Source organism: Amyelois transitella, chromosome 14 (assembly GCF_032362555.1).
Source record: "Amyelois transitella isolate CPQ chromosome 14, ilAmyTran1.1, whole genome shotgun sequence".
Lineage (NCBI taxonomy): Eukaryota > Metazoa > Arthropoda > Insecta > Lepidoptera > Pyralidae > Amyelois > Amyelois transitella.
Genome location: NC_083517.1, coordinates 6,250,239 through 6,273,491, shown reverse-complemented (window position 1 = coordinate 6,273,491; position 23,253 = coordinate 6,250,239). Strand labels below are relative to the sequence as shown.

General features: G+C 36.0%; 1 protein-coding gene across 1 annotated transcript in view; it reads right to left on the bottom strand.

Moving 5' to 3' along the window:
- The window catches only part of LOC106132374 (dnaJ homolog subfamily C member 10), a 47,067-nt gene that overhangs the window by 6,948 nt on the left and 16,866 nt on the right, over positions 1–23,253 (bottom strand). The window contains exons 2-22 of the mRNA XM_013331759.2: positions 21,645–21,759; positions 20,311–20,530; positions 19,352–19,497; positions 18,595–18,718; positions 13,867–13,981; positions 13,360–13,574; positions 12,883–13,051; positions 12,230–12,330; positions 11,688–11,843; positions 11,148–11,356; positions 6,878–7,034; positions 5,588–5,798; positions 5,080–5,192; positions 4,837–4,932; positions 3,943–4,140; positions 3,326–3,520; positions 3,083–3,203; positions 2,256–2,456; positions 1,780–1,889; positions 1,372–1,537; positions 1,086–1,228 (exon numbers count right to left, since the gene is read on the bottom strand). Coding sequence (XP_013187213.1) covers positions 1,086–1,228; positions 1,372–1,537; positions 1,780–1,889; positions 2,256–2,456; positions 3,083–3,203; positions 3,326–3,520; positions 3,943–4,140; positions 4,837–4,932; positions 5,080–5,192; positions 5,588–5,798; positions 6,878–7,034; positions 11,148–11,356; positions 11,688–11,843; positions 12,230–12,330; positions 12,883–13,051; positions 13,360–13,574; positions 13,867–13,981; positions 18,595–18,718; positions 19,352–19,497; positions 20,311–20,530; positions 21,645–21,759 — 3,281 coding nt within the window. The remainder of the gene's footprint in view (positions 1–1,085; positions 1,229–1,371; positions 1,538–1,779; positions 1,890–2,255; positions 2,457–3,082; positions 3,204–3,325; positions 3,521–3,942; positions 4,141–4,836; positions 4,933–5,079; positions 5,193–5,587; positions 5,799–6,877; positions 7,035–11,147; positions 11,357–11,687; positions 11,844–12,229; positions 12,331–12,882; positions 13,052–13,359; positions 13,575–13,866; positions 13,982–18,594; positions 18,719–19,351; positions 19,498–20,310; positions 20,531–21,644; positions 21,760–23,253) is intronic.

The following is a 23,253-nucleotide window of genomic DNA, read 5'->3' as shown; positions in this document are numbered from 1 at the left end:
AGAGAAAGGAATGAAAGTGAACGTAAGTAAAACTAAAACACTGGTTTTTGAAATGGAGAAAGAAATGACAGCATGTAATATTTTGATTGGAGGAGAAAAAGTGGAGCAAGTGAAAGAGTTTGTATATCTAGGATCAAAGTTTACATCAGATGGCAAGTATGATAGTGATATTGAAAGGAGAGTGAACGCGGGGAACATGGTGAATGGAGCTTTGCATGCCTTTATGAGCAGTCAGAAACTATCCAAAAAGGCTCGACTGGCTGTGCACAGGGGCGTGTTGGTCCCGACATTAATGTATGGGAGTGAAAGTTGGGTATGGCAAAAGAAGCATGAAAGCAGAATAAATGCAGTGGAAATGAGAGCGTTAAGGAGTATGATGGGTGTGAAATTGAGTGACAGGATAAGGAACAGCGTGATAAGGGAATGTTGTGATGTGAAAGAAGATGTAGTTACAGGAATAGAAAAGGGTATGTTAAGATGGTTCGGTCATGTGGAGAGGATGAATGAAAGCAGGTTGACTAAGCAGATATACAAGGAGAGTGTGGAGGGAAAGGTCGGAGTGGGAAGACCTAGACGAACGTATCTTGATCAAATTAAGGACGTCCTGGTAAAGGGTCAGGTCAAAAGTACCCGAAACCGCCGAGCTTGTATGAAGAGAGTTATGAATGTGGACGAAGCGAAAGAAGTATGCAGAGATCGTGGCAAGTGGAAAGAGGTAGTCTCTGCCTACCCCTCCGGGAAAGAGGCGTGATTTTATGTATGTATGTATGTATGTAAATCACACAGATTAAGCTAGTTCCAAAGTAAGTTTGAGACTTGTGTTATAATGCGAGATGTGTAATAATCAAAATAATATTTAATAATAAATACTTATTAACAAAATCTTTAAAGACCCAGAGCAAACAGAAGTAAGTCTCGACCAGAAAAGTGATTCATGTGCATTTATTTGATAACAAAGTGTACAAACTTCAATTAGAAGCAAGAACACCACTACTGCGCCATATCAGCTGTCAGTTTTTTTTAATTTTAAAACTCACTGAGTCTTTTAGTACAGACGAAAATATTGATGTATCAAAAGAATTTACCTTGTGTGCGACCAATCGCCAATGGTGTGTGAGCGAAACACACGTGCGCCCGCAATGTGGAGGCAGGAATGCCACCAGCCAGCTATACTGTCTGCTCTGCGGGTCCAATATCTCTAACACCTTCTGCTCGTCCAACTCTACCACTAAAAACCACATTGATACATCAGATAATAAAGCATTCTTTGGCAGCGGCGAAAGAATTACCACAGGAATTAATTACTGAGTGTATGTAATACTAATTAAACTCTCCCGATACTCCCGATTATTTAAAAAAATACAGTCTTACCTTCATCGTCTATTACAAGTTGTATGAACTCTTCCAGTTCGCGGTCATCAACTTGGCCGCTATACTCGTGTTGATGCTTGCCTCGTTGAATCAAAATGACTGGCTCGTTTGAAGCAACTTGACGACAAAACTTATCAGTGGTCGCCGTACACGACATTATACCGAACTGTAAATATTAAACCCTTTATTGAAAAATAAAGTTGAAACATGAGAACAAGTTAGTATGTTACTAAAGCCTTGAATTACAACAGAGTATGGTCTTAAGAAATTTTGCCCGAACATAAACGCGTAGGGCACCGGGTTCAAATCCTACCGCGGTCATGTACAATGGGTCCCTTTTCCATCCAACTGAAATAAGCGTACGCGAACGAGAAATGATTAATGTGTAATATTTTTTGAATGCCTTACATTGATGTCTTTACTGTGAAGGAATTGCAAGCTGACTCTCGTGAAGGTCTCTGCTATGTGCGCCCAAGGGACCTGGTATGGTATTACAGCCAACACCCACACGGCTGCATCTAAACAAAATTCGTTAATTTATTAAACAATCAAATCAATAATATTATAACACTATCTTATCAGCCGCAAGAGGTCCGGGAAGAATAGTTTCGGTGAGTCTGGCATGCACCTCACTATACAGGTCTATGTGCCTCGTAACTTTAAAGATTTTCACCTAAAACCGTTCGAAGCAGCCTACATCAAGCATTTTCCCGAACAATCAAATAAATAAAATTAAAATCCCATTAAAGTCCGAAGTAAGAAGTCTCATAGCTTTAGGCGCGTGCTTAAAGAAGTCTGTTATCGCAATAACGCCGCAATGTGCCACACGCATTTATACAACTGAGTACTAGTTTTATGAAATTGACCATATAAATAAAACTTACCGGCGCCGCTCAATATCCTACTAAAGTCCGAAGCGGACAATGTATGTAACCTCGTTGCTTTCGGGGCATGTTTCAAGAATTCTGCTATATGTGTTTCTGCTCGCTGATACGCGCCCCCGGGTTTTAGTACACCCCACGCGGGCAAGTCTGACACGTGTAGCGACGCACATAACTGACTCCATTTGTCACAATCCACCTCCCCTGGAAAGATCATCATCATATGAAATACTTAGCTTTTAAACTGCTTTCAAAAATAGGTGGTTCCCAGTTTGTATGTCTATATGTTAGGCCGCAATTATCTAGCGTTTCGCTGAACCCATTTTGATGGGCTTCTATGAAAAGTGTTTGTTACACGATAGAAGCAAGTCTTAGAAACTTTACGACTTTCAAGATTGTTTCAGTAGACAATGTGCGAAGTTAATAAGCCAACAAACTTACTTTTGCATTAATTTTAACATTGGTTGGGATAGTTATTAAAAGTTTTGATAACTTGAAGTGACCAATACATAACACACCTTTCAAATCGTCGTACCTAATGCATACCTATACATTTCATTTTATTTTACGCGAATCCAAATCGAAAAGGCGACAAAACACTACTTAGGTAAGTGGGACGTCACCTCAGTATTTTGTTCGCATATTGAACCTTATTTGTTTGCCAGCTACCTTAATTATTGCGTTTATTGATGTATTTAAATTTGTTCCATATTTTTTTTCCATGGAATTTCCCATCGTATTTTTAATGAAAATAAAAATTTTGATTGAGCTTGCAACCCACTACATAATAAAAACCAGTTATACTGCGAATCATTTCAAATGCAACTTACCAAAATTCATGTCAGAAAATGCCTGCTTCATTTGATTAAATAAAAGTCTATTGTGATTTTTAGATGAAAAGTATAGTACCCAAGGTTTTCGGTAACCACTGCGAAGCTGATTTCTTATTTCCTGAAAGCAAATTTATATATATTTCTTGTCTCTTTTGTGATGTTTTGTTTGTTTTATTCTTATTGTGCAATTAAGATTATTATCTATCTACTGCAGATTTATTGTACTTATGTATGACTTACCCTAAGTTTCTCAGGATCTACTTGTTCAGTCTTTGGTAGCTCATTTACTATAGCCTGAAGCACCTCTTTCTCTTCTGTGCTCTTAATCTCTACATTTCTCCCTTTGTACCTAAATACTACTGTTGTATACTCGTCTTTAGTTAGTTTCTCACGCAAATCAACTTCTTCCACTATAACTAATGTGACTAGACCTTTCTGTAAGTAAAAATAGTGTGAGCCGCAATATAAGAAAAATTTAAAAAATGATACAAATTGTATAAAACTTACTTATTATTGCTCTAGATAGTACCTAGCATCAATTAAAATCTTTAGATAATGCCGCTAGCGTAATGGGTACCATTTAGTCAGGTACCTTCGGGGGTGACATTAATGATAGATTTTTAGTGTGACTAGAGGACACCCGCGGCTCCGCCCATGTAAAACGAAAAATGATTATTCCCGTTCCCGCGGGAATTTCGGGATATCCTTCTTTGCGCACCCCTAAACCAAAAAGAATGTACACGTTTCAAGTCTACCCCAACGGTTTGGGCTGTGCGTTGATATGTTAATAAGTCATTCACTATTTTATATATTAAGATTACCTAATGGGTGACAAAATTGTTTTTGCCAAAACTCACCAAAACAAAAGCTATCCTTGTGAGTCCATTTCTATCTATTCTTGTTGAACCTAGTACATACGCCATGGGCGTATCACTGCTCCTTATTTGAGTGATGACTGGGACATGTATGCGGTTGCTGAGGTGCGACATCAGAAACTGATCCAACGCTTCTAAAGTACGCTCTCCGCGGTAGTATAAGTAATTGCCAGTTTTACCCTGGAAACAATAACAATAACTTCCGTGCTGATCTGGTAGAAAAGAAAAACCTGATGCGTGCCAGCTGCTTCACTACCCATGCATAATGTAAAAGTCAATCAAGGATAAGACTATAATGAACTTGGAATTCTTCATATAGGCAAGAAACATGTCACTAATTGGGTCTTAATTCTTAAACTATACAGCTGAATATGGCCTTTCAGTATTTTCAACTGTTGGCTCTGTCTACCCCGTAAGGGATGAAAACGTCTATATATGTATGTACTTTGAGAAGACTATTTAAAATGGTCAATCCCCAATCTGATCAAGGTATGTTGGTCTTGCCTTTCCCGCATTCACATTTACACTTTGCCTGTAATGGTGGTTTTTTTTTATCATTCTCATGAACATCATTTGAGTGTGAAAATAAATAGATGTGGTTTTATTATTTTTTCATCACACACAAAAATGAGCAAAAGGTATGGTCTAGTAATAGAGTACCTAAATACTATATCTTAATAAAACGGTACTCATCTGGACCAGGTACCCAGATACCGAAAATTACAACCAAACCTATGATTATTCTGTTTTGTTTGGCTTGCATTGGGTATAGAGGTATTTTAATAAACCTCTCTAGGGATGAATTTAGTATGATTTTATTCTACTCTGCCGTGACACACGTGCCGTGTCTTTCAAAACTATAGACTGCATACTTACATTAGGATAAAATAGCAAAGAGGGATAGCTACCTATCCTCATAGAATTGTAGCAAAAAGAATTGTGGTATTTACAATTCACAGCACCGATTTTTACCTGTGAAAATTAAAAATAAATTTTACAGACATTTTTCTCTTCAATGGTCATAGATTATTTCTCATCACTATTGGCAATTTCAAAATATGAAAAAAAAAAATTAAATATTTATATTATTTTGAACTCAAGAATAAAGTTTGTACTTACAATGCCTTTGTAAAGTTCTGCTAACTTTTTCCAATGGTCTACCAAGTTTTGACAAGGTGGACAAAATGGTGAATAGAAGTTAATAAAATGAAATCCATCACTCAAGAAATTGTCTGAAACAAGTGGAAATGTATTGAAAAAATATTTTTACATCAGGCAAAGATCATAATAGACAACAAAGACTTCTTGAATGCTTAAGAAGCAGTATATCAGAGTGTTACTTTTTATTCTTTCCTTTTATTTTGTTATTTATATTCCAAGAAAGGTTGGCGTATAATAGATAGCACTAAAACACTAAAACTTTCATAAATCTTTGCAAAGCTACATTTAGTTGAGTTAAAAAAAACCAGACAAATTTTCTATTTTGCATGGGCTGTTACTAGGTATCACTAGTAGCTTTACTAGGAACTACTATTAGGGTCGCTAGGTACTACTAGGTTTTTTTATAATACTCCTTCTGAATAATCAATTCCAAGTTGAGTGCAGCTTAAAAATATGTTTTACTTACAAAAGCTACGACCAGATAATGTTTCAACATTAGGGTCTTCGTGATACAATCCATTGTAGAATAAGTTGTTATATTCCGCCTGTGACCTGTAGTCATATTTTCTTGTGTAAGAGTAAGACCCATACAAATCATACTTCTGTCTTTTTTCTGCATCTTTCAAAGTTTCATAGGCTTCAGTGATTTCAATAAACTTTTTTTGATCTTCAAGATTCTGGAATTTGAGTTGGGAGCAAATAAGTGATGTTTTTAGACTGGGCAAGTATGTATTATATGTACTCATTTATTTATTCTTTATTGTAACAATTACAATTTGTAAAGTACAATAGGCGGACTTAAAGCTAATAGCATTATCTAACAGTTTACTATTGGGTTACACAGAGAACCTTTGTGTGGGTGATAAATTATCACTTATAGTGATAATCACTGATAATTTTATACATAAAAAGTCTAACAGCTGTAGCAGTGAAAGAATTTGAACAAAAACCTGTACGATGAAAAGGTGTTGCAAGGGTCAATCTGTTACATGAACATAGGATTCTTTCATGAGTGGAACTTTAATGTTGAAATTCGGATCTGAGATAATCTGGAGCTAGGAGAATATTAAGAATATTATAAAGTTAACAAAAAATATGAAGATTCCTACATTGTCAGGTGGGCAGCCATTTTAGCTGAGAACAGAATTCAGAGACATGGTCATACTTATGAAGACAGAAAATAAATCTGATACAGTTATTGAGGAGATGTTCAAGCTAATTAAATTGTTCTTCAGTTAGATCCAGACCAGCCAATTTCAACTGAAACTTGTAAAAGTCTTTCTTGCCATTCAGATATAAAAAATATATTTACAAAACACTTAAACCTTTTTGAACCATAGAAAATATGTGCTTCATACTAAACGCAATTGTGCTACTTCAATGAGTGTGCCCACTAAGATATACATATACGTGACTTTTGTTCTACTACAGATTCTAAGGGAATCTAATATTATAACTCAAAGGAACAAACTTCTTCATACCTAACCAAACTTATGTGTTAGCTAACCTTTCATATAGGGTTTGTAAGCAACCATGATTGTCTGATTGTTTTCTATGGCTCTAAAAGTAACACACTCTAAGGCATTGAAATTTTCGAACAAGATATAGTCTCTTTCAAAACAATACCTTCATATACTAATATATATTAAGTAACTAGACAGTACCAACATATTCCATTCAAAAATTTATGAAAAACTTAATAAGTAATTTTTCATTATTATGCTGTAGATTATTCTTTTATAGAGGTTTTACTTACAGAATTCTTGTCTGGGTGGAACTTTATGGCTAATTTTTTATAAGCTTGTCTTATTTCTTGAGTTGATGCCTGTTTTGTTACGCCAAGTATCTCATAATAGCCAGTTTGTGAAAGGTTAACTGCCCCGAATACAACACTGATTACAATAACTTTCAACCTGAAAAATTCAGCAGTTCAACTTCAATTAACTTATTAAAAAAATTAGTGATAAAACTGTAAAATGAAAGTAAGAGCCTACATGATAAACTCTGTTTTAAGACACGAAATACAACATAAATATACTATTAAAAGATTTCGTAAGATGTAGTCTCTTTAATGTTACAGACACACGGTTTATTGAGGCTATGAAAAGATAGTTCATACAAAATTGAACTAGAAAGATAACTTTGTTTATTTTTTGTGTAGGCGGCCGATGCAGCCGCGGTCGGTACGGTGCGGTGCCAGTGTGGCCAACATAAAACCAAAAAATTAGTAAACTAGAAATCTGCAAATGTCTCCGACGAAGTTGTACCACTGTAGATGTATCCAGATTAAAAAATAATAATTAAACGTTGTTTAGGGTTAATTTTTATTGACTTCAATCAAAAGAGCTTTTTCTTTTTCGTTTGCTTAATCCTTGCAATATGTTTGAAATAATTTAATCATCGAACAAACATTCTTTACGTTGACTGTAATCACGAAAAAAACCGCAGATTAGGATGACAAAACCGACATAAAACTGTACCTACATACATACATACATATTATCACGTCTATACCCTTGCGGGGTAGACAGAGCCAACTGTCATGTTGAAACGACTGAAAGGCTACGATCATCTGTATGGCTTAATAATGGAATTGAAAATCAAATAGGTATGGACAGGGTGCTAGCCTATCGCCTATAAGAAGATTTCCGAGTCTATTAAGCCTATCCCTTAGTCGTCCCTTTTACGATATCCACGGGAAAGATATGGAGTGGGCCAATTCTTTAGTGCCGGATACCACAAGCCAAGCCACTAGTTAATTAATACCATGTTAAACCATGGTGGCTACACTGTGAAGTGTGTCGAGCCGAGCATGTCTGTCTAGTCGACAACCTTTTTAAAGAGAAAGGCTATGATCAAAAACCATGCGGCCAATGTAGGTTAGCACCAAAGAAATGGCGGCAAATATCGATCCTAGAATTTGACACTTCGTGGGTGCGCAGTGGCAATTTTTCATATTTAAATCTTCTGCGCAGGGTTTTTTTTAGGAAGTAGGAAGTATACGAGTTATAGATGTTTTAAATAAAACGGCGTCTGAAAGCTGAGAAAACAATACAATGTTACATATTAGAGGTTTTACATTTGACACTTATTCGACATACTTACTAGGTATCTATCAATTGAGAATTTTTGTATTCCTTTTTTCTTAACGCCAGATTCCAGAATCCCACCTATTTCAATAGTACTTTCATAGGTACTTATTTCGCTCGTCACTCAATTTTAGGCACACCGTCTATACATGGCTCCCTATTGTTAGCATTTCCACCGCGTTTATTCTGCTTTCGTACTTCTCCTGTCACACCCAACTTTCACTCCTGTTCATTAGTGATGGGACAAATATACCACTATAATGTATATGTAGGTAACCTAACGAGCCTTTTCGGACAACTTCTGACTGCCACACTACTCATAATGTTTTCCGGATTCACTCTCCTTCAATCGTCGCGAACCCTATTCGTATAACGACTAGGTTTGTGCGTACCCGAAACTTGCTTGCAAAATAAGTTATACTACTTAATTAAAGTTTATATTGAAAAAATCGTTCTTTAACTGAATCGATTTTATTTCAGACCGATGTATCATCGGATAACAAGAACCGCAAGTTTATAAACTTCATAGAAAATTTTGTCACTTTGTAAATGAGGACGTAAGATAATAGGTATCTAGATACAATTGATCTCTCATTAAGAATCCTACGAAAGTTTCAAGGTCCAAGAACCGCAAGTTAATAACTTGCCAGGAAATTTGTACCTAAACTTGCGGTTCTTGTTATTTTCCAGTGACAGATATATCGACAGAAAAGGGCAACAAAATGATTTTAGTTTTTTCATTATACTTAGTATTTTACGACAAGAGGGTATTATTTCGTTGGGATTCGAGCTCAGACTAGAAAAGAATCTTTTGGTAGGTCTAAGGGAATGGGTATGGTGTATTATGTACTTATTTATCTATGTAGTTACTAATCTTTTCACAACTTGTATCTAGTAAGTACCAACAACCGACTTTGGATTGTATTATCAGGTTCAATAAAAACATCGTGCAACTTTGAAACATTACTTTATTTTTCTCAACATTGCAATGAATTTGTTCTAATTTGATTGTAAGGTACTGAAGGCAAATGAAAGTAAACTTGAGTAGTAGGCAAAACATAGAAGGGTGAGGACATGGCGAGAATAAGCACTTAAGTGTAGAAAAAATGTATCATAAAATTAAGGACGGGATTTAAGTATTTAACAAAATGTTGCTACTTGTAAAATGAATTATTCATACCCAAAGTTAATTTCAAGAATCAGTCATGCTATCTTTACCAACATTTACACGCCATAACCACGCACTACACCAAGATTTGCATAGGACCATGCAAACCTTGGTGTAGTGCGGTCTACTTTTAACAAGTTGAAAAATGATGTCCTAAATTTATTGAAACAAGTGGCATTTATTGTCGTTTTCCTATTATTCACAAAAAGTTTTTTTTTTACTATAGGTACTCAAAAAGGAAACTGAGAAATTGCATAGTTTGTCGGAAACAAAAATATCTGCTACCTCAGCTATCGGAATAGTAAAAATATGATTTCCATTTAAGTACCTATCTGCCTCCGCACTTGCTAATTAATTGTTTTATTTAGTCATAATTTCTTGCATTTGAATCAAGGAATATCAGTACAAAATTTACATTTTATTTAACGTACTTTATTACCTAGTACTTATTTTTATTCAACATCACTGTTTTTACTTATCCAAACATTAGAATAATACATAGAAATCGAAAAATATAGCATAAATAGAGGTCGTCCGCGGCTCTGTCCGCTTAAATGTTAAAGTCCTGTTATTTCCGTTCCCGCAGCATGCATGAAATGCTTTTTTAGTGCTCATCTCTACATGCCAAATTTCAGCTTTCTAATGCCAGTAGTTTCCGCTGTACATACCTACCAGTAAGAACCTACTTACCACTTCTATGTCTTAATATTATTTCAAAATCTATATACCTACCCAAACTTTATGCATTGTCAATACCTAATTAAACGTGCACTTATTCTTTGTATTGTATTAGGTACTTACGTAACTATTACAACACCATTGCTTATATATAACCAAAGTAGATAAATAAATTAAAACGTATTTAAATCTTAGGCAGGTATCTTAAATTTAATTAGATTCGAGATGCCATATCACAATTCTATACAAATTATGGATATATTTATAAGTCCCCCGGTTTCCCTGTACTTTATTCTATGTCTTATAATATAACGTTACTTTATACATTATTATACAAAGGTACAATTTACATATATTATGCGTCAAAGTTAACTTTTGCTTGCTTGACTTTGACTTGCCTCAATGGTAAAGTACCTACTTACAAGCATTGGATGGCAAACAGTAGGTATGTAATATTCTGAATTTCTTATGCGAATTTCAAACAATACCTATGTACATAAATTTTATCGGATTATATTTTTATCTTTTCTGGTTCAAGTCAACTTTGGCGCATACTACTAACGAAATGCATTCAGTATTTTGAACTTTTAACTATTCTCTTGAGCGTTATATAAGCAAGTATCCGCGTAAGAACAATTTCACCAAGTAATACTAATATATTTGACCAGTAGTTATCTGCATTTAAACTAAACTGCTTCATTATTTCCGTTGGATATCTGAAACACAAAAAAAAAAAATTAACAATCTACCTAGTTAATTAAATAATAATAGTCACATTGTCATCATAACTTTGCCGAAAACGGAAAGCAAAATATGGAAAAAAAATATTAAAAAAAATTCGGCACACGTAAAATACTAGAGTACGCGATTGGAAATGAAAAGCCCCGCAAATTATTGTTCCCGTGGGAATATCGGAAACAATCCTGTCTTAGTGCATAGCTTGGCCTTATAAAGAACCTACATGTCTAAATAATTTCTAGACCCAGTAAAAAGAATAAAAAAAAGAATTAAAAAGAAGTCTTAATTCATAAGCTATTTAAAAAGTTATTGGGTAATAACCGAAGCGAGGCCTAAACTAAAAGCTAGTTTACCTTATATGACAGTAGTCCTTAGACTCCGGGCAGGGCAATGGCTTGCGGCCGTATGAGTACATAGAGAGTACCAGCGCCTCAAACGCGTACTTCATAAAGGACACGTACGACACCGTTTGCATTGTGGAAGTCATATGCGAGTACAGCACTAGAAATCCAGCGAAGGCCAACATGGAACATGTCGTGATGGCACCAAGAAAGGTACCGTTCTGTAAACCAAGTACAAGAATGTTATTGTCAAGACCTGTTGACTATTATAATTATACTTATGGTTTGTGATCCTAATCTAGATCCTAAAGTACAGACATCTTCAAATCACAATTCAAGCTAAAACTGAAGGAAAAGGAAGCAAGGCCAGAGGAGGGGATACGGGCTCGCTGATCTCCGCCAATGGTTACACAAAAATACCATATCTCTATTCCGAGCGATGATATCAAGTGATCGTCAATCTCACATTGAAATCTTACTTTTAAAGCATTATTTTTTTACCGACTTCAATAGAGCAATCTCTCAATTTTTAAGTTTAATTTTTGAACTTACAATAGGATTTACACAAGTGCCAATGACGTTTCCAATGGCATCTGCGAGCAGCGTAATGGTGGCTAGGACGAGCACGAACATCACAAAACGAGAAAATTCGTGCGGCTGCCCGCTGAGGAAGTACGACGGGGCTGCGTACACGAAGCTGTACCAGATCTAAAAATGAAAGCAAAAACTTAAAAGTACCTGCCATTTCTATTCTCGAATATAAACAAGGTATAATATTACCAATTTATCTTTTTTACAACTTTAGCAACCTAGTACCTACTACTACCTACATCACAGACTAAAGTCTCGAAAGACTGAAAGACGACATTCGACGGGCTTCAATATGGATTAAGATTAGATTCAGATAGTAGCAGGTTACTAGCCCATCTAAAAGAAAAATCCCAAGTTTAAAAAAGGAGGGAAATGAATAAGCGCTTTCCACTGCTGTAACAGACATTATCTAAGCTTGATTTGATACCGCAACCGTGGACCGCGGGACAAATGCCATGATGATATTATCATTTAAATATGGGGAATGAAACTAAGGAAATTACCTGAATCGGTATTCCTGTTACCAGAACAGCTGCATAATAAGTTCTCAAGTTGTACCAATTGTTAAAATTTTCTTTCTTCAAAACCGGCAGTTCGGTGGGAACTGAAAAGTACATAATGTTTTGGTCAATTAATCAGATTTTTTATAATTCCTGTTCAATTAATTATTTACTTAGAATCATTATCGCAAGATTATACATATTCTTTGTTTTGTGTTAATTAACCAAGGGTGAATTAGTAGTTTCCTGTTGTTTATTCCAATTAGTTACATTGTCACTTATCAACACTTTCTATATATATATATATATATATATATATATATATATATATATATATATATATATATATATATATATATATATATATCTTATTTTCGTAGATCTAAAAGTAGAAAGCAATTGTGAGATTAAAACATTCATGACCCGTTCTAAAATACCTTTTTATATAGGCACATTCCGTTCTCATCATCCTCCTAAAGTTAGCTCCGGTTGCATCCTCACCTCTCTGTATAGGTAAGTGAGATTTTTACACGGAGCGACTCCCGTCTGATCTCCGCAACTTTTCAGAGTCACCTTAAGCGTTTGAATGTTGTACATGCCGAAGATAACATAACTTATGCATGAAAGCATAAAAGGATTGTAATGAAAATTCTTACATCTTAGTACCGCTGGCATGAGTGACGTGTAGCAAAGATAGACGATAGAGACCAGAAAGTAGCCAAGGTTGCTGAAAGACTTGGAGCCGTCGCTGCCCGCGTTCTCGAAGAGCAATCCCAAAGTTATGCCTATCAGAATGTGTAGTAACACTTTCAGGTGGGTCACTGTCTGTGAAAAGAAAAGACCATTAAATGCTTCGTAGATTAACTGTAAGGATTTGGTGTTTTTGGGATCGCATTCGATTTATATTGTTCAGTTAGGGTGGCTATCATATGATTGCTTTTTTAAAATGGCATGCGTAATTTATATGAAATTCTAACCGCTAGATCATAGTTAAATTATAAAACTTTGAATAAATTCGGCTTCTGTGGTTCCTTCAGGGGGAAACATAGTCGATATTCTTATCTCGAAAGCCACTTTTAGCTGGATGTCTTATTGAGAGAATTTATTGAGATGTCATATTTTAATTTACTTACCCAATCTCTGTATTGCTGTATGACACATCTTCTAAAAAGGACCGAGAATTTGTAAAATTCGTGAGGGGGTTTTACAATAACGGACAGTTTTCCAAGCGCGAGGACGTCTTCTGACGGGACCGTAATGGCGGGTTTTTCACTACATTCGTGCCGAACACACTTCTCTGCCAATACCTCGTTAAATTTTCCATATTCTCCATTTGCTATTTCTAAAACTAAAACAGAATAAGATTATTTCATTTTTTAAATTATTTCGATGTAGGCTAAGTTGTAAGGACCATATACCAAATTACATGAAAATTGTACCTATTTTTTATACTTAATCATAGTTGAACTAAGTAGTTGAAGGTTTTAAATAGCATTTTTAGCAGATTCATTGTACATTGTATAACTGAATCACTCGACCCGCAATCACATTTTTCTATAATTTCGATTGTAGGTACTTATAGAAAGGTTAAGAATAAGGATAAGAATTATAAAAACAAAATATGAGGTAAGTACGCTTACTGTAATCGGCGGGATTATGGTACATAGGACACTGAAAGCCCACCGAGGCGAGATATGACACTGTTAAGCCGCTAGGGCCTTGATATATACACATGCCGTCCGCCAACATGTAAACCTGAGAAAAAAGAAAAACATTTTCAACATATAATTAAATTTATTTAGGTTTTTCTTAGTACCTAGAGGAAGATGGTAATTATTTAGTAAAAATTGATAATAGACATACATACATACATACATAAAATCACGCCTCTTTCCCGGAGGGGTAGGCAGAGACTACCTCTTTCCACTTGCCACGATCTCTGCATACTTCTTTCGCTTCGTCCACATTCATAACTCTCTTCATACAAGCTCGGCGGTTTCGGGTACTTTTGACCTGACCCTTTACCAGGACGTCCTTAATTTGATCAAGATACGTTCGTCTAGGTCTTCCCACTCCGACCTTTCCCTTCACACTCTCCTTGTATATCTGCTTAGTCAACCTGCTTTCATTCATCCTCTCCACATGACCGAACCATCTTAACATACCCTTTTCTATTCCTGTAACTACATCTTCTTTCACATCACAACATTCCCTTATCACGCTGTTCCTTATCCTGTCACTCAATTTCACACCCATCATACTCCTTAACGCTCTCATTTCCACTGCATTTATTCTGCTTTCATGCTTCTTTTGCCATACCCAACTTTCACTCCCATACATTAATGTCGGGACCAACACGCCCCTGTGCACAGCCAGTCGAGCCTTTTTGGATAGTTTCTGACTGCTCATAAAGGCATGCAAAGCTCCATTCACCATGTTCCCCGCGTTCACTCTCCTTTCAATATCACTATCATACTTGCCATCTGATGTAAACTTTGATCCTAGATATACAAACTCTTTCACTTGCTCCACTTTTTCTCCTCCAATCAAAATATTACATGCTGTCATTTCTTTCTCCATTTCAAAAACCAGTGTTTTAGTTTTACTTACGTTCACTTTCATTCCTTTCTCTTTTAAAGCTTCATGCATACAGTTTACCATCTCCTGTAACTCCTCCGCTGATGACGCCAGTATAACCTGATCGTCGGCATAGAGCAGACATTTGACGAGTAACTCATTCATCCTTAATCCACTTTTAGACTCTTTCAAATCTGTCAAACAGCTATCCATAAATAGGTTGAACAGCCACGGTGACGCAACACATCCTTGCCTAACGCCTTTCTCAATCTTAAACCACTCAGTGTGCGCTCCGTTTATCCTGACACAAGCACTCGAATCCTCATATAAGGATTTCAGTGCTCGTATTAAGAGACTGCTCACCCCATGCATAGATAGTGCTGACCACAATTCATTCCTCTCAACTCTGTCATAGGCCTTTTCCAGATCTACGAATGTGCAATAGACTTTTTGACTCTTGGCCAAAAACTTTTCGGCTATGCACCGCAAGGAAAAGACCTGATCAGTACATCCCATTCCCTTTCGAAATCCCGCTTGAGCATCCCATATTTTGTCATCAGTTTCATTCCTGACTCTATTAATCAATACCTTAGCATACAATTTGCCGACGACGCTAAGCAGGCTTATACCACGATAATTTTTGCAGTCCAGCTGTGACCCTTTTCCTTTGTAAAGTGGCACGATAACAGCCTTACACCAATCTTTTGGTACTCGGCCGCTTCTCCAACACAAATTGAAAAGGCAGTACAACTGACTAGCTACTACGCCTTTTCCTGCTTTAAGCATCTCGACCGACACTCTATCACACCCAGCAGCCTTTCCCGCTTTCATACTCTTAAGTGCTTCCACAATTTCGAACATTTCAATTTCGCCTTCCATCTCATTCTCTTTTTCTTCGCTATAGCAGAAATCTTTCTTATTTCCTTCCTTTTTTTCAAATAAACTTTCAAAATAGTCCTTCCATATCTTTAGTACACATTCTTCTCCTTTCACAACGCTACCATCCTGGCATCTGATCCTAGTCAGCTCTCTGGTTATAGTATTTCCTCGGGCTGACCTTACGGATTTCCAGAATACTTTCAGATTTGACTGAAAGTCTTCTGATAGCCTTTTATCAAAATCCTCTTTATACTCTTCTTTCTTTCTAATCACAGCTTTCTTAACCAAATCTTTCATTTTCTTATATTCCTTACGTGCTTCATTCACATCTTCATCTATAACCTCTTGCATTCTTAAGTTAGCTTTTGCTGCTAACAAATCCAGCCATGCTTTCTTCTTTAATCGCACAAGTTCTTGCACATCTTTACTCATCCACGCATTTTTGTGATTTTTTCCTTTCCTTCTTCTACTTACACCACACACTTCAACAGCTACTTTCACAATTCTTTCTTTAAATTCCTTCCATCCATCTTCAATATCGCTCATTTCATCTAAATCTTCAAATTCATCCTTCAGTCTATTAATATACTTCTTACCTACATCCATATCTTGCAAATTTTCTACTTTTACTCTTTCCAAAGCGCTGGTTTGCTCCCTTACCCTGTGCCGCCAGCGATTGAAGATACCCCTTATCCGGGATATCACCAGTAAATGGTCCGAGTCAATGCCAGCACCGCGATATGCACGGGTATCCAGCACTTTGTTCTTCAATCTTTCATCTACAATCACAAAGTCTATCATACTTTTTAAAATACCTTCCACTCTTGTGTAGGTGTGGATCTCTTTATGTTGAAACATTGAGTTCGACACAAAAAGATCCCACTCTAGACAAATTTCTAATACACTTCTTCTATTATCATTCACCTTTTCGTCACCAAACGCACCAAGCACCTTTTCATATCCATCACGCTTTACACCCACCCATCCATTAAAATCACCTAACATAATAATCTTCTCATTTGGCTTGGTAACTTTCAATACTTCTCTTACACTATTCCAGAACTCCTCGTTTTCGTTTTTTGCTGATGTTGTACCCCTCGAACCCACATCCCAAGGTGCATAAACACCTAGAACGAAGATCCGAGTGATTCCAACTTTCAGCCTAATCCATAGAAGACGAGGGCTGACACACTCATACTCATTCACGCACTCAGCCATTCGTGCAGAAAGAATTAGACCGACCCCTTGACAGCCTCGGCTGGTACTGGAAATTCCAGACCAATACGCCGTGTAAGGGCCGTGCTGCGTCGCGTCGCATCCTTTCCGCTTCGTTTCATTCACGCACAACACATCCAAACGTCTTTCATCCATCATCTGGCATACTTCCTCAATCTTATCCTTCATTCCTCCTCTTACATTCATCGTCGCAAAGCGGCTTTCAGCAGACCGCATACCGCTCCCGCCGGGAACGAGACGTGATGGGGTGCGGACACCATCGCCGCCATTTATATGCTTTTTAAGGTTCATAATGCGATTCCCACGAGACGCTAGGGAAAAAATTTTGTCCGCCCCAGCAGAGCCCCGCATGCCAGGGTAAGGCTAGCCATTACCTGGGGGTCGCCCAACCCCATGGCGGAAGTGGCACGCTCGAGACTAGGCTCGCCCCTAGCCATGCATCCATCGGCGCGGCAGACCTTAGATTGGCAGGGATTTACATTAAAGAGGAATCCCAAGTCTATCCCTTAGTCGGCTCTTACGACATCCGTGGGAAAGAGATGGAGTGGTCCTATTCTTTTGTAATGGTGCCGGGAACCACACGGCTTGATAATAGACTAAATATTTATTTTTACTTTTCATAACAAATGAAAACGATTTTATTTTATTATTTAAACCTTAAGGTTAAATATTAATAGATTTATCTTTTAATAATTTTTCTGACCATAACGGTACAAATTCTGTCATTCTAATTATGAATAAATCGCCATTGTCATAAATATTAATCATGTATTATACCTACGCCCCGTAACATTTCCTCTATATAAATATGATATGTTTTTTTAAGAAAACCATTTAGTTAGCGTATTTATTTTCAACAGTAGCAGATATTTATTTTAAAAGTTAATGTTTTATTTACGCAAATAGTAGTAAATTTTACATAAACAATGTGTACGGCGATAATTAAATTATGCAATAATACTCGTATAATGTCATAAATTAAATGAAACCATGGATTATTGTGCAATTTTCCATAAAAACTCGGTAAATATTTGCAGTATTTTAATTGAACCCGTTTTCCAGGCTTGTTGCCTTTATGAGAGCTTGAATTAAGCATAAAAGTAAATAGCCCTGCAGGTAACAACTATCACTCATGCACTTGTATGTAGGTGCAGGCAAAAACATTAATTCCCAATTTTTGTCTGTTTCTTTATTTAAAAAAATCGGAAACCTGGTAAAAACATGATACAGTCACGTGTCACATCATAAAAAAGAAACATTTTTTTTCAAATAATATTATATAAAAACATTGCAACGTAAAATGATTAATGTTTGGAATACTTATCGGAAATACACCTAGATAGGTCCTCTTAAGATACTGGATATTCTTATAAGAGGAAACAGATTCTTGCTTACTTGTGTGAAATATATTAATTAACCATTTTGTGTGTTTCCGGCACCAAAAAGAAATAGAATAGGACCACTCCATCTCGTTCCCATGGATGTTGTAAAAGGTGACTAAGGGATAGGCTTATAAACTTGAGATTTTACTTTTAGGCGATCAACCTGTCACTACTCGAATTTAAACCTCTATTCTATCATTAAGCAAAACAACTGGATGTGGCCTGTGTGGCTGCGTCTCCCTGCAAGGGATATAGACGTGATTATATGTAATTATGTATGTACTTATAATTTACCTGGTCAAACATTGAGTAGACAGTGGCGGTAGGTTGGTGTATAGTGCATACAATAGTACGACCACTCCTAGCTAAGCGCTTTAGAAGTTCTATACATTGTGTAGACGCCAAACTGTCAAGACCACTGAAAAACGTAGATATTAGGTAAGTAATGAAACCTATGCTTCTTTTTAAAGACGCAGAAAAAAAACAGTAGCAACAACATTTTATAAAGGTCTAATTATGTTGTTCTGACCCAGAAAGGGCATATAGTGAAGCCTACATAGTTGTTAGATTACATGAATAATAATTTGATAAATAAAGAGGAAGTAGGTTCTATCAATAACAAAAATAAAATATGTATTTTTTCCACATAATACTCTACATAGTTGCATATATAAAACTATGTATTAATCTAACCGGAATTGGTACGAGTAATATAAGTTCATATAAACATATGTATATATCGAACTATACTTAGATATCGAATGACGTTTATACATAAATTGTTAATTAATTACCCAATCGATATTCAGTATTTCACATCCTTCCAAAAAAAACAATAACGATTCTCAAAAAGTCGTTTGGAAAGAAAATATTTTGTCTTTTTCAGGATTTAAAGTAATGACGGCAGTTAGATTAATAAAAAGCTTTTTTTAAAGGAATATAAATTAAAGTTCCATCTAAATATTTGAGTCGTAAATTAAACTACAACAACAAAACTAATTTCAATAATGTCTGAATCGGATTAAGACTACTACTTCTAAATATAACTTACGTGGTAGGTTCATCCAGAAATACTACAGGAGGGTTATCTATGAGCTCCACAGCTATAGACAGGCGTTTCTTCTGACCACCCGAGAGACTCCCACACCGTGTCTCTTCGGTGCCCGTCAATCCTAGGGTTTCCAATACTTCATTTATCTAAAAGAAATAAATAAGTTTCAAAATCAGATATATTGGTGTACTTGTCATAAAATACCCTTTACAGTGGGCTCTTTCTTAAAGTCTTTCCCCCCCTCTATTTTGGTAGTCTCTGCCTACCCCTCCGGGAAAGAGGCGTGATTTTATGTATGTATGTATGTATTTTGGGAAACTGGCATCTGGAAAATATTATAAAAACATTTATTCAAAATTCAAATTTCTTAACCATTTTTATTCTTACGCTTTTTAAGTAAATATAATGGATTTGCGTGGGTAACGTCGGTTCATGCGAGGATTACGACTTAGTGCAATAACTTGAATGCGTTTAAGATTGCAACTAGCATTTGAAGACAAGGAATTTTTTAATTAATCCCAATCGCGCGATAAAGAAATAACAAGTTGTCCTTTGAATACTGTTATGGAAAACAACATGTTAGATTAGAACTTCTTGCCATAGAAACTGGATATAATTGTCTTATTATAATCTGATTGGTTTGATTTGTTACGTAATCAATCTCGACGCCTTTAAAATAAAGAAAATGAAGTCTGCTTATCACTTAGGAGAAATTCATGATAATCTGTAGACAAATAAAAGTTTATTCCCGGAGGAAAGTAGTAAACTTTGAGTGATTCATGTGGTTTTTTTTACGATGACTAGATTTAAGTGTTGTGAATACCATTTCTTTGTCATTTTAATTTTTTGATCATGTAGTTGAAATTCTCATTATCCATTATCTTTATCTTTTTATTACATTTATATTTGACGAATTAACTTGAAGAACTTAATTCGTCTAAGATAAATGTAAGGCTTACCACAGTCAGTTTCAGTTTGTCTGTAAAGGCATTCCCAAGCTTCATATCTGCAGCGAATTTCATGAGTTCGGCGACGGTGAACAACGGGTTCAGTCTATCATCCTGTAGAATATAGCAGGACTTCTTTTTGTATGATTTCAGTGACCGCGTCGACTGTCTCCTACCACCTAGCTCGCAGACACTGCCTCCACCACGTATCCTTCCGGAAACTCCATTTGTGCTGTCAAAAGATATTACAATATAGAATATTTATAAAATAATAATAATAGATACATATGTTAAAAAAATATCCCGCAGTTCATTCTTTACATTAAACTTTCCACACTTTTTATTTATATTGTTAAGCATCTCATCTTCTGACTTGGGATGCACACGCTTGATCTACTTATTATAAATCGGAGAAAAGACATATTAAACATGTTTTGGGGGTACAATTTTACTGAGTAGTGTTTTAAATTCAGAACAGACATTTTTTTTAAAGTTGACGGTTCCGAGGAATATTCTGGGTACAACCCAGGATTGACACCCGAAGAAAACTCCGACCACCACAACGATTGATTGATGACATGCGAAGACCGTAGGCCATGATTGGATGAGACGGTAAAAAGTTAGAAAGAGATAGAAGAAACCTACATCCAAGATTAGATTGAGAAGAGGTCTAGATGATGAAGATATTGTGGCGACATGTCAACGCCACAAGTCACAAAAATAAATAATAAAATCACGCGACGCTATTAGTCAAAAACAACGAAAAACCTAAAAACCTGGCTTGCGCCAAAGCAAAGATTTCACGGATTGGAGCATATATACAACCTCCGACACAACATCGTCGGAGCCGCGGTTCCCCAGGCATAACACCTAGCCAGGCGGAAGATCTTCCCTTTGGTGGCGGTCAAGCCGAATCATCGCTCCCGCTCCAATATCTCTAGGAAATGATTATGGCGGAATTTCCATTTTTGCGACTGTTCATGCAAATTGTTGACAATATGTCCACCGGTAATAAAGTGGTGACATGGTTTTCATTGTGCCACACCACTTTGCCCTCCGAGATAAGTACAGATTAGGTACACTCGCTAATAAAATACTTTTCAACTTTGTTTAAAAATAGATATTGTTATTGCATTGGCCAAATAGACTAAATTAAAATTCATAGCATAAAGGCTAAGTATAAAGAAGAATGTGAGAATGAAAGTGGTGTTTTATGAACACACAATGTTTAATAATGAAACACCATGTTAATAATAACAACAACAATAAAATTTTAACAGGTCAATGGGTGAATGATATTTTTAAAACCATCATATATGTAGGAACGTACAACAAGTTAAACTTACGAAAATAATGTGAGTGCATTGACGAGTGATGATTTGCCGGCGCCTGAGGGTCCCATAATAGCCGTCAGCTCCCCAGATCTAAACAGCCCCGAAACTCCTTTTAATATTACTTTATCTGTAACAATTTAAATAGTCATGTACCTATAAGCCAACGTTTAATAATTTTCAAATTTGTGTTTGGACACAAAATTAATTAGGCATGTTAAAACGAAACCAGTCTTGATAGGAGTACACTAGGCCACAGAACAGGTAGGTAAAATTTTCAATTCTTCCTAATTTTAATTCTAACGACTCTAAACAGTTGTAGAGTTCAAATGTTAATATTTAAATTTAAAGACACGACGAATATGAGATAATTACCTATTTTTTCATATTGGGTTATGATTTAGGGAATGGTCATGTGAAAAGGATACTTCCCCTAAAATGAATGTTAGATACAAAAAGAAGTATGCAAAGATCGTGATAAGATGTACGCTTTGCCTGCTAATCCGGAAAAGAAGTTTTTACATGGATCTTATTAACAAAGTAGGTATGTTCGTGGAAAAGACTTTTAACATTTTGTTCTCGCTTATACTTACCACGGAAGATAAACTATACTGATAACGTCTACGTAATAATAATACTACCTACATGTAAAAACGAGTAGGTCCTTAAGTCCTTGCTATCTTGTAAATTGACCAGGAAAATGGAAACATAAACCATAATCTCTGAGAGTAATATTTTGCTCCAATCAGCGATGACGCACTTTGTAAGGATACGACCATAGGACCTTTTTGTAACGACTTTTTAAAATTACCCACAATTTAGCTTTATTCATTGACTCCTATAGTAATTGGATGTCAATTATTGTCGTTAAATAGATACCTAATGGTAACTAGTAATTTAGATAACCTATATAATAATTAACGTCGGTCTCTTTGCACCGAGAGCGTTCTGTCATTTTATAGTATCACATGTTCTCGACAAGACTCATTTTCTGGACTCGTACCTTCTTCCTCTTCTTCTGACCTCCGTTAAACAATTGAAGATTAGCTGACAATCGCGCAAACTCCTCTCTATTTTTAATGAGATGAATCAGATAGAAGTCCCTGACTACGAATGTTACGTAACCAAAACTTTCCTGCTTAAAAATCATTAAATTAAAAATAACATTATAAAATATATGCCGCATCTTCCCTTGCAAAAATATAATAAACTAGAGGCCGCCCGCGACTTCGTCCGCATGGAAACCCTATCAATCCCGAGGGAACTCTGGGATAAAAAGTAGCCTATGTGTTATTCTGGGTCTTCAGCTACCTACATACCAAATTTCATGGTAATCGGTTCAGTAGTTTTTGCGTGAAAGAGTAACAAACATCCATACAAACTTTCGCCTTTATAATAGTAGTAGGATTATTTCAATAGGAATATTCCAAAAAAAATCTTGTGTTCATAAATGTATACTTCCCAGGTAGTTCATGTATATGCTAATTTCGGCGCATAATTTTTGACTGTATTGTACTTTGAATTCCAGTGATTCACTCACTCAAATTATACATTTAATACGTACTAACTTTACGTATTGCCCGCGGGTCCGCCAGCTTGTCGCTGTCCGCATAACATTTTTAAA